Source organism: Cyprinodon tularosa, unplaced genomic scaffold (assembly GCF_016077235.1).
Source record: "Cyprinodon tularosa strain WSP-4 unplaced genomic scaffold, ASM1607723v1 ctg424, whole genome shotgun sequence".
In the NCBI taxonomy this organism is placed as follows: domain Eukaryota; kingdom Metazoa; phylum Chordata; class Actinopteri; order Cyprinodontiformes; family Cyprinodontidae; genus Cyprinodon; species Cyprinodon tularosa.
Window position 1 is genome coordinate 168,494 of NW_024039146.1, and position 11,674 is coordinate 180,167.

Consider the following 11,674-nt stretch of genomic DNA (forward strand, 5'->3'; position numbering starts at 1 on the left):
TATGAATTACTGTATATTTGTTGTCCACTTTGTTCTGAAATATAATGCTAAAGGAATTCCCAGTTCTAAATATCCTCTGAAAAACTGCAAGGCAACAATGCCTGTTCTTCTGTTAGCTTGTGCTGCAAAGACAAAATAAATGGGAAAAACAGCAAAACAGCAATGAAAAAAATCCTATGTGCTCAAAGAAAGCTAAAACATACTAGTAGCTAAACTGAACAACACAGTATATCTTCTCCTTCTATTTTTAAGGTGCAAAGCCATTACGACTTACAAACTGCACTCAAGTATTCATGTAAGGGAACATCAACTCTTTTGCCCATTGCAAAATAAATACATGCACTATCAAATAATATGTTTTACTGATCAACGTTCAAGCACTCGAGAATAACATTGGTAATTATCAACGCTACTGTCTTTGACAACACGGTTTTTTTATAGAATTGTTGTATAACTGTAGGTATTTTGAGCAACAAGCTGCTTAGCTCTGTGTAAAGCTACATCTCAGCTATTCAGAAATAAAAGAAAATGTTTAATACTGAATTTTGTTTTTATTTTCTATTTTTATTAGCTTAACCATTAAATTATATCATTCCTTTTTTTTATATTTTTAAATTTTATTACCTGTCCTAGGGAGACAGAATGCAGGAGGGACCTCACCTTGATGCCGTGGCTCTGTGGTTATGCAACGTTAAAGCCAAAAAAAGGCTGGAGTTTCACTTCCACAGAGAACATGGAGGATTTTATTCAGTTGTGGGGCTTTAACAAAATTTTATGCACTGTTTCAGATGATGGAGAACTACAATACAACAAGCTACTCATTTAATGATTTTTAGCTGGCACTTGTTTTTACATAGATAGCTATTTTTAACACACACTTGTTTTACATTCAGTAACTGATTCTATTGTTTGAATAGTGTAAATAAAGTGCTGTTAAAAGTAAAAAAAATTATATCAAAAAATACATTTTGTTTATTAGTTTGAGTATTTAGAGACTTAGATTTATATACGAGTGTATACAAAAATAAATTTTGTTTAAACAGCTTTAGACAGCAATAAATACATTAAAAAAATAGTAATATAAACAAATGACTGTATATTTACAGTTCTAACATTTTTTTAAATAAGTAAAATAACCAATTTTACACAGAATTCAGCAGTCTAATGGCAGTGGGGAAGAAATTTGTTTTTAAAATTTTAAAATATTTGCGTTCTTTTTTTTAAGATTATAAAAAAATTAAAAAAATTATATTTATTTCCTAAATCTAAAACACTTTTTAAATTAATTTTACATAACATGTTAGTATATAATTTGTAGTCTAGACTTTTACGTCTTTGCGTTTGGATCCGCGCGTGCGTGACGTCACGTGAGCGTAGGGCGGAAGAGAAGCAGGTGCAGCCATAGAATAAGGCTCATAACAACCGTTACCAACGCAGTGTGAGGGAGCTGTCCAGGCCTTTTTTTCCCCTGAGAAAACCTTTTGAGTTTAGCTGTTTTCGCTTAGAGAGACGCTGGAGGCTCGAGGCCATGACTTTGAACCAGAACCACTCAGAGTCTGGCGGTGTCATCATCAACAACAGTGAGAGGTAAGGTTAGTTTTTAGTCACCGTTAGCCACTGTCGGCCATTGCCTGTGGTCGCTATAAACGCGTCACTGCAAATTAATAAAATTAATTAAATTAAATTAATAAAAACACAACCACATAAGCAGTCTCAGAAGTAAATTACATCTAGCTATTCAGCCACGTAGAATATGTTAATTAACCCCAAATTTAGTAAAATGTCAACTTTACATATTGACCTTATTCTCACTTTTAATTTCAGTGTAAAAAATACATTTCTAGTGGATAAACGTTGTTCCAGCACGAGGGAAAATTGTCGCCTTTAGCAGACCTGGCTCTCAGCTCGTGACCAAAACATGAACATTAATCAAAACAGACTTCACGTGCAATCACAGGAAAACTACACAAGAGGACTAGGGCCACTGATAAAATAAAAAAAATAAGAAGTTAACTGATTTTTAAATATTATTTCAGTTTAATGTGGGGAAAAAAGTCAGAATTTTGATACTTTTTTTCTGAGAATTCTGACTTTAATCTCAGAATTCAGATTTTTTTTTTCCAGAAATCTGACTCTTTTCTCAGAATTCTGACTTTCATCTCAGAGTTCTGACTTTTTTTTCTCAGAGATCTGACTTTAATCTCCAAATTGTGGATCATAATGTAGATGGGCACCATGAAGGAAGAGATGTGGGGGCACTCAGCTTCACTGACAAAGATGTTTTGGTTGAAAATGACGGAATTAGGCGACTTTTTACGAGCCCGAGGGATCCCCAGGCATCTAATGGAGGAGCATGATGGAGGAGCAGAAGGTGATTAAATCAGACATGGCTACGGCTTGATGCTAACATGTTTGTTAGCTGTCAGAATTCAGTCAGAATTCTGACTTTTTTCTCATATTTTACTGAAACAAAATTTAAAAATCAGTTAACTTTTTTAATTTTTTTTAGTGGTCCCATTCCTCCTCTGTAGGAAAAGCGTTAGAAATCGGGGTGGGTGTTGGTTTTCGGATGATAGTTTAGTGTTTTAAGGCTGTTTTTCCTGACTGCGACTATTCATGAGCACCAAATGCATCGCAAAGAGAAGTGGTCGTCCACACTCTGGCCTCATCTGTAGGTTTGGTTTGTTTGGTAATAAATAAGAAGGAGTGTTTGCTAAACTGTGCAGGTATGAGAGCATGAGACAAACTTTCATGGTTAAAAAAGAGCAATATGTGTAAAATTTAAAAAATATGAGTCGATAACTCTGAAATTAAAGAATAATTAACACATTAATTGGTATTTGGTATATTATAAGGCTACAGCTGTCAAATAAATGATTAATTATTCATTATGTTTACGATTAACCAATACATATAATATGAATGCTGAAATTACAAATGTTGGAACATAGAAAAAAACAAGTAATGCACACATTAGATGCATGTTCGTGACTTAATCATTAAAAAAACTCCACTGAAGGAGTTTTGGCTGCAGCATGTTTACAGACAGATGAGCTTTTCAACCTAAATGCAAAATGTATGCTTTGCTTTTACAGTTTTGGCTTAATTCCTGCTCTGAATTGGTTTTTATTTTTATTTTCTATTTCAATCCAATTAGAGTCTATATTCAAGTTAACGATATTTTGATTTCTAAATTAGTTCAGTTATTTCAATAACAAACAAATCATAAAAACTAAGAAAAAAATCAGTTATGTTTTTGTTTGATCAAGAGTTTAATTGAATTATAATATATAATATTATAGCAGGGTTGGTGTAAATTCTGGCCTCCGGATTCTTCTGGAACAAACAGGAATGTATTTAAGAACATCCATCAGTTGTAAACTCGGACACTAGATGGCATCAGGGCCTAATCCTGTTATTTCAGGGCCATGTTTAGTAACCGGACAGTTACACAAAAAGCCAATTGTCTCAATCCTAAAAGGGTGAGTAAAGGATTATGAAACTGAGGTTTGAGCCATTTTAGGGAAACGTTAGTTCAAAATAAACATGATAGCGTTCATGATGCACATAGAAAATCAAATAAGTTATATTCTGAATGTATGTTGAAGTGTTTGTTTGTGTCACTAGCGTGTTGATGAGTCATCCTAAAGTGGAGTTGGTTTTCTGTGATGCGGACACCCTGCCTGAGCCGTTCAGAAAGAGCAAGAAGGGGAGCCTGTACTTGACACCGTACAGGGTGAGACATTTCTTTTGTTGTTTGTTCCAAAATGTATGAGAACACCAGAGCCGTCATCTAATTTCCATAGCTTCATTTCTTAATGCCAGGTGGTCTGCTTGTGGCATGACCAGTAACATCCATGTGCTTCAAAAACCTTGCAGCTTAATTTGGTTGTGTTGACAGTTCTCATTGCTGATTGCTTTATTTTTTTTATAATAAAACAGCCAACAAACTTCATCTCATTGTAGTAGTATCATCAGCATCAGCACAGATGAAGCAGTAAAGGCTGATTTATACTTAGAAACCAGGTCTAGGGCAGATATGCCCCTGCCACAGACCCTCTGGTGCACCTCTCCAAAATTGTAGGTGCCCGCAGACAGGAGGCATCTGATTGGTCAAATCTACATCCGTTCTACACTATGCATATTTCCTTTTTGGTACCTTACCGGCTTGTTTTGTTTGTATGACCACCATTGTGGAAAACAACTCATGAAGATGGACCAGCTAGAAGGGCGAGGTGCATGAGAACACTGGGACCCTTTTTCCACCTGGATTCCCGCTCTTTTTTCCCCTCTTGTCCCTCCGTTGTCGCTGTGGAATCATATTTTTCCTTGGCCTATTTTGTAAAATAAAATGTTTTGAGCGTGCCTGTTTGAATAGGAGTAATGATACAGAAATCCTGTAACATTCACTATGCTGTACTGTTTAGGGGTACAGAAAGTAGATGCCTCCCAACTCTAGACAAGGGTGAAGGGAAGGTCATGAGGTAATGAGTTCACACAGCCTCCTTGATGCCGTGGCTAAAATTTATGTCCTTGATTAATTGAAGTGTTTTTCTTTGGAATAACCAAATGTTAGAGTGTGAGGGAGATCTTTATGCTTAATATAGGTTCTCCATCAACCAACACGACACAACGTTCTGCAAATTAATATACACAGACACATCTGTCATCCCTTTATCAAGCTCTCCGCTTAGAAACATTAAAATTGTTTACAGAGAAACTCTGATTTAACAAATTCAGGCAGACACAGGCATAATAACCAAGCAGAGGCGGCGCCATGGAGTGAAATGAACGAATGTCTCACTGTTAGCAGTTTCAAACAGCAACATGTTGCTGAAGCTCTTTCTTAACTTTCTATCCATTTTCTGTTCCAGATGTTACTTTAATGGTAGCTTGATTTCATAGATCTCACTGACTCTTCTTTCTTTTGATGGAATGACAACAATTTAAACTAATTAACCCTGAAAACCGACACGCCAGCTGCAGGTGTAGTTACCAAAAAATCTCATCAGCGAATAAAAATGGAATTTGGACTTGCAGAGCTGTGTAATATATAATGATATAGCCTAATAAAATGGCTTGTTGCTTTCAAGTAACAACAAATGTAGTCATATAGTGAAAAAATGGGTTTGAATAACAGCAGACTGATTGAGCTAGACTTGTACGTCAAGTCACGTTTTATGTGTTTGTATCTGAGAGAAGATTAGAAGTAGGAGAGAAATGGTGAATTTGACGTTTTACTCCTAAATCACTCGTGCAAACGTTATAGGGACCAATTTATTTGTATGAACCTTTCTTGCATTAGGGTCCATTGTTTAGTCTGCACAATGTGAGACTAAGTTCTGTACATAGAGGGACAATCGCGGATACTATCTCTGATCAATTTTCCTTTTGTTTGTTGTCTTTTGTTTAGGACATTGTTAATCAGGGCTTCCGCGGATCATTAAAAGTCATTAACTTATTTTTTATTATTGAAATTAAGGTCTTGATTACCGTGGAATTTAAAATGCTTTATAAAAAAAAAAAAAAAAAAAAAAAACATTTATAAAAACAATTTTGCCCAATATATCAGATATAACTGGTTCTGCGTGTTTGCGCGGAACTGCTTTCGATTAAGCATGAAGCTGTATGTTCGGAAGAGAAGCTAGAGGCGGAGAAAAAGGGAATGGGAAAATGCATATTTCAACAGAAGTGACTGGAAAATGAGAATTCGGGACATGGCTGCAGCCTGTCGACAGAAAAGATGTGTGTGTACTTGTTGATGGCATAAAAATTATTTCTAAGAGCATTAAAAGAGCATTTAAAAGCATTAAATTAGAGTTACTCATTCCTGTATAAACCCTGTTAATACATCTGATCAAAATATCTTCACAGGGCCACTTTTTCTATTTCTTCAGAGAAAAAAATGTATTTTTCAGAATGAGGCAGGGTTTGTGTCAAAACATTTACCGTAGCTTAGTTTAGTTTAAGCTTAGATTTCCTTTTGAACTGTGCTTCCAGCTTTCTTTAGAGCTTGCCTTGGGTGTCCAAACACCCAAAATGCTATACGGGATGTAGAGGTAACACTGAACCCAAGCCGAGCATCTGTATGGTGAAACATGATGGTGGTATCATTATGCTGTGGGAGTTCCTGTCTTCCATAAAGACCAGGAACATTTAGCTGAATATGCTGCGGTCATTATAAAGGAAAAGATGTGTGTAACTTGTTGCCATGTTGTCTCTTCCTTTTTTTTTTGTTTTGTCATCTCGGTGTTTAAGGAAAACATTTAGGACAGATTTGAGTTTAAACTTGAAGCAGAAGGGTGAATCGTTGTGCTTAGTTGAACGTGAGCGACCTTAGTAACCAGGGCTTGATTGCAGGTAATCTTCGTGGCTAAAGGACGGGATGCGCTGCAGTCCTTTATGATGCCGTTCTACCTGATGAAGGGCTGTGAGATCAAACAACCCGTTATGGGTGCCAATTACGTCACTGGCACTGTGACCGCGGAGCAGGGAGGTGAGTACAGCGTGTCCAAGCATAGCTTAGGCCTGAATTGTTACATGGAGACGAGCTTCTATCATCTTATTAAATGTCTTCCAGGTGGATGGGAGGGAAGCGCTACCTTCAAGCTTGTTTTCGCTGCGGGCGGAGCCATAGAATTTGGACAATTCATGCTGCATGTTGCAGCTCAGGGTAAAAGAAACGAGACGCAAATCTAAGCAGCGGATTTTAGTTTACTAAAATATTTACTGATTTATTTATGTGTTGCAGCTTGTAAAGACCAACCTGTGACTCCTGGCTTCGGTGGATGCCCTTATATGGCTAACGGAGGCTGTGGTTACCCCCCTCCCCCTGCTAATGGGATGTACCCTCAAGGACCTCCCCCCAGCTACTCCTACCCCAATCCTCCTCCTCCAGGTAGGGACCAGGACTGGACAGCATGTTCTACGCCTGCTGAAAGTGATCCTACAATCTTATTTTGTTCCAGGGGGGTTCTACCCGAGTCCTCCAGCTTTCGATGCCTCTGCCAGCTATGTACCTCCACCCCCCTACTCTGCTCCTCTGGGTCAGCAGCCGCCACGTGACCCAGATCTGCCGTCCTCAGCAGCAGGTGAGGCTCTGACTCCACGCAGACGGCTCTCAAACACACAAAATAAAATGGTTTTCATTGTTTTAGGTGTAAAAATAGACAATCGTGTTTCTCTAATATTTTAAATCACAATATTTTTTTTATTAGTCTGCTGTAATTAGTCTGGTGAAAGTATTCACACCCCTTGATATTTTTATGTTTTTATACATTTCAACACAAAAGTCTTTCCATTGCATCAGAAGGGAGTCTTAAGTGAAATGATTAACTTTAATCTTCTCGGCTGTAACCATATCTTTTCCTTTTTTTGCATCTTTGCTAATTTATCCCACTCCTTTGTCTTTTGTTCTCTTCTCAATATTGGAGACGTTCATTCCTCTATTTAATCCTTCTAATCTTGGATGGAAATTAGCTAATATTAGCATAGCGGTGAGAACTTTAAGCGTATCGGCCTGTTGCACAGAAACACACTGATGAGGAACCCTGTTACATATGGATGGTTTGTGTGCTGTGTTGTTCCTTGTCTAGGAAGGGATGTAAAGGTTGTCATCTATCTATATGGAAGTGACGCACAGCCAGTATCATCAGTATTACCAAAGGATGGAGCCAAACATTGCACAGATAATGATCTCTAGGTTCATGAGAAGAAAAACAACACTGCTTGTTTTTAAGAAATGTTTTTTTGGTTTGAGCTGTTTCACTTCAGATTAATAGCTTGAACTTTTAGGACTTACAGTTGCAGAAAAACGGGGTTCTGATGTCTCATCTGGGCTGAAACGTGAGCCTGCAGGTTGTTTTTAAAGAAGTGAAACCATGAATCGTTTTCCGTCCACTTTACAACTAATTTTACCTCTTTTTACTGCATAAAATCCTTGAATAAATAGATACAATTTTGTGAAATCAGCACATAAGGGGTGTGTATACTTTATTTTAAAATGTCCATAAGTTCTTAGGCTCTTTTCTGACCTTCACGGGTGAGATTTTAATAGTGAACGACATATTAAGCTAACATCCATTCCTGTCCTCTGCCATTCTTTCTTAGCGGAGGCTAAAGCAGCAGAAGCAGCAGCCAGCGCCAGCCCTGCCACCCTGCCTCCTACACATGTGTACCTGCCACAGGTAATATTATGCTCTAAACTTACCTTCCAAACACTTCGATATTTAACAATAAAAGTTGGAGGCCAAGTTTGATATTAAATATGGATTTTCTCAGGTTTAATCAAATATTCATCTATTCATATGTGATCAAATATCCTTTAATAGGTCTCCCCTAGACGACTGTTTAACCCATTAATGACACCCTAAGTTTAACGGCCCCACAGCATGATGCTGCCATCACTTAGCCTATGGCTCCTCAGCATGGTGTTTCCTTTCCGCATACTCGGTCACTGCTCCGCTCCACCTACAGCCTGCACTATTCGCCCGCACCGACTTCCTCTGAGCTCGAGGGGAGCATGCGCGATATTATGGCTAAAATTCAAAGGAGCAAAACATGCTGAAATGAACGTTTAATATGACACATTAAAAAAAATCCTCATCAGCATCCAGCATATGTGCAGCTTCTGCCCAAATATTTTCTTTTTGTTGTTGATTTCTGTTCCTTTGACTGGATTTAATTAAACTTTTATGCTTCTCTGTATAAAATATATATTTTTAGGGAGATAAGTAATCTGCTTCCTGGTCTGTTGAAGTACCAACAGTTGGCATCCAGTCATTTAATTAAACTGCCTTAGTTATTGGGAATTATTCTCTAATTTGTTGTTACCAATCCATCATTACTATATTTTAATTTGACAAACAGGATCTTCTCGCTGTTCTTTTTTCCTGTTTGGTGCGATTATAATTACGGATCTCGACCTGGAGCAAAACATAGCTCTGCAGTGATGGACGGAGAAGAATTATGTGGACGGTGACTTGCTGAAGAGTAGCAGTGAATGTGGAACAGCTCTCATTGGTTAACATGACAGACGGGTACTCTGCATGAGCGGGACGGAGGATGTGGAATCTGGGGGTTACAGTAACATTGATGATGGAGCAGTTTGAGGCTACTGGCGGCGTTCAGTGTTCATTCTGAGCATCTTTACTGATCTGCTTTATCTGAAGCTGATAGTTTGGGTCAAAGTGTTAAAGAAATGGGGAACTTGTACTTTAGATTTGAACCATAATCACTACTTTTTAAACTTTGTGGGTTCATTTTTATGATATCTGAAGTTATTAGTTCTGCTCCAGCAGTCACAGCTGCTCTCTCGTCTCTGCAGGACAAGCCTCCACCGTACTCTCCTCCAGAGGACAAGAAGAACCAGTAGACGTCCTCGACCCCCCCCCTGATTGTCCCACTTCCTTCTGGACCATCTCTTCTCTCATTCCACTGACTCCACATCAGGAGGGATTTAGTCCTCATCTCCCCTCTGGGTCTTCCTTACTAACATTTTCATTCCTCCATGTCTCCCTCAGTGTGGTCTGCTTGGTTCTCCTCAGAAGCACCTTTTACTTCCTAGAAAGTAACAAGAGACAAGAACGGATGGTTCTGGTGTTGGTTGCCTTCCCGTTGTGTCCCCTGAACCCCTCCCCACCTTTAGCTCTAGATCTGATGGTATTTGTTTCACTAAAATGACCAGAGGCGAACTAAATGCAGGCTTATTTTTCTATTCTTTGGTTGTACAGGTTTAAAGAGAGGCTATTTTATGGAGAACACTAAGGTGAAGTTATGGAGTAGTTTTTGTAAAATCTCTGTTTTGACATGCTTTAGTGGATATAAGAGGACTACACAGATTAAAGCCCCCGGCATTGAATCCCTGATCCGGGATTAGAGCAGAGGGTGGATTATCCCGCCAGGAGCAGACCAGCCACCCGATGATGTCACGTCCTGTTCGGTGATGCTCAGACTACACCTCATTTCTCTGACGTCCATTTTCCCCTGATAGTAACATGACCGCTCAGAGGACCGTCTCAGTTTCTGTGCTCGTAATCTAAACTCCTCGGTTTCAGTCGATCTGAGCGTGTCAGTATCTGAGCCTCCATCCTTCCTTCCTTCCTTCCTCTGTGGTCATTTATCTGTATCCTGTATCTTGTCGCACATCGGCTGCTGATTCTTTGCACTTTTAGAATGCTATGCATCAGGCTACAGTTTGCTCTGTCATGGCTGGATGTACAATAAAATACAGCTCTATTTATTTCAAACTAATTTATTGAACAGTTAATGCAGAGTGATTCAAATAGGAAAAAAGGCATGATTTAAACAGAAGCATGTGTGCATTAGGTAAAAGTTTTAATAAATGGCTCTTAACTCATAAATGAGAGGTGTTTTTATTCCCTCAGTCAGGATTGTTGTCACATTTTGACAGCATTGAATGTCCACCTTTAAAATGTGAGAAGGGGAGTAAAACCAGTAAACCTCTTCGCTCTTTTTTGTGCAAATCCACAGCGGTTTCCCAAAATCCTGAGCCCCAGCTACCTGGACCTGCTAAAGGCTTATAGCTAAGCTCATTAAACACTAAAAATAAGGCTGATTGCTGTAAACAAAGCCGAAAACATCGGAAAAGTGCTGCTGATTCCAGCATCTCGCTGCAGAAATCACTTCCTGAATTCATGCTGAAAGAACCAAACTTGTTTCTCAGTAGTACCTCTACGTTCTGAAACGTAGTTTTCTAATAAAAGGCTAATCTGACTGCAGCAGATGTAGGGAGGTGATGTTCGACTAGAAGAAGCTACGTGGCTTTATTATTCCAGTGTTTCCAGCAGGAATCCTGACCTTCAATTTATCAGGTTTAGCTTTCATCTATAAACCTGAACCGTTCTTTTCAAGTGTAGAACAACATTAAAACTTTTGTAAAAACAGTTAAATCCACAATCTTGATTTTCTTTTAATCCTCCAAATGAACAAATTTAGACATTCAGGTTTGAAATGTTTCCTTCCAAGCAGAATCTTCCTGCTTTTGAAATGACATCACGGATATTTGGCCTCTCTATTTTGCAGAGGTTGTTTCCTGAAACAAACTCCACACAGCTGAAGATGGGATTATGGGAAGGAGCTCCACATTAACCTGATTGCTTCATCCAGTGTGTGCAAAAAGCAGGATAACAGACCATATTATGATGTTACCACCGCCACGCTTGACAGATGGAAATTATGAAGATTCACCTTTTAAAAGAATTTAAACTATAAACACTGTACCAGCTGTCAAACACAGTGGTGGCTGCATCATACTGGGGGGCGAGAGGTCTGATAAATATTGGGGTGCAGTAATAGAGGACAACTTTTTAAATTCATCACCTTAAATTAACCAATTGGTTGAAACAAAGACAAGCGCTCAGATAACCAGTTGGATAAGTTAACTGGTTAAAAGGGGGATTTTATAGGAGGTGGATGAACATATTTGAACCTGTATGGATCATTATAAACACGTCTAGATTTGAGAAAATCCACTATATGAGGGCCAGCTGTTTAAAAAACAGTTTGTTTCCAAATTTAAACGATTAAAATAAGAGAGGGACTAACGGGACGTTTCTGGAACCATCGGCTCTCTATAAACACAAGGTCTCCTCTTGACGACTATGTTTAACCCATTAATGACACCCTCACTTTGGTTACAAAGTGAGGGTGTCAT

At 38.5% G+C, this 11,674-nt stretch overlaps 1 protein-coding gene across 1 annotated transcript; it reads left to right on the plus strand.

The window, feature by feature from the left end:
- The first annotated feature begins 1,365 nt into the window (after positions 1–1,365).
- On the plus strand, positions 1,366–10,361 carry wbp2 (WW domain binding protein 2). Its single transcript, XM_038299300.1, has 8 exons — positions 1,366–1,587; positions 3,628–3,736; positions 6,361–6,496; positions 6,581–6,673; positions 6,752–6,898; positions 6,969–7,091; positions 8,110–8,186; positions 9,326–10,361. The coding sequence occupies exons 1-8, from the start codon at positions 1,529–1,531 to the stop codon at positions 9,371–9,373; spliced, it is 792 nt and encodes a 263-aa protein (XP_038155228.1). The 5' UTR covers positions 1,366–1,528; the 3' UTR covers positions 9,374–10,361.
- Positions 10,362–11,674: the final 1,313 nt, after the last annotated feature.

Excerpts from the sequence above, each read along its gene's own strand:
- wbp2 (XM_038299300.1), top strand. The coding sequence starts at position 1,529 with ATGACTTTGAACCAGAACCACTCAGAGTCTGGCGGTGTCATCATCAAC. Across the intron at positions 1,588-3,627 it reads ATCATCAACAACAGTGAGAG|CGTGTTGATGAGTCATCCTA; the intron begins GTAAGGTTAGTT and ends TTGTGTCACTAG. Across the intron at positions 6,899-6,968 it reads CCCCAATCCTCCTCCTCCAG|GGGGGTTCTACCCGAGTCCT; the intron begins GTAGGGACCAGG and ends ATTTTGTTCCAG.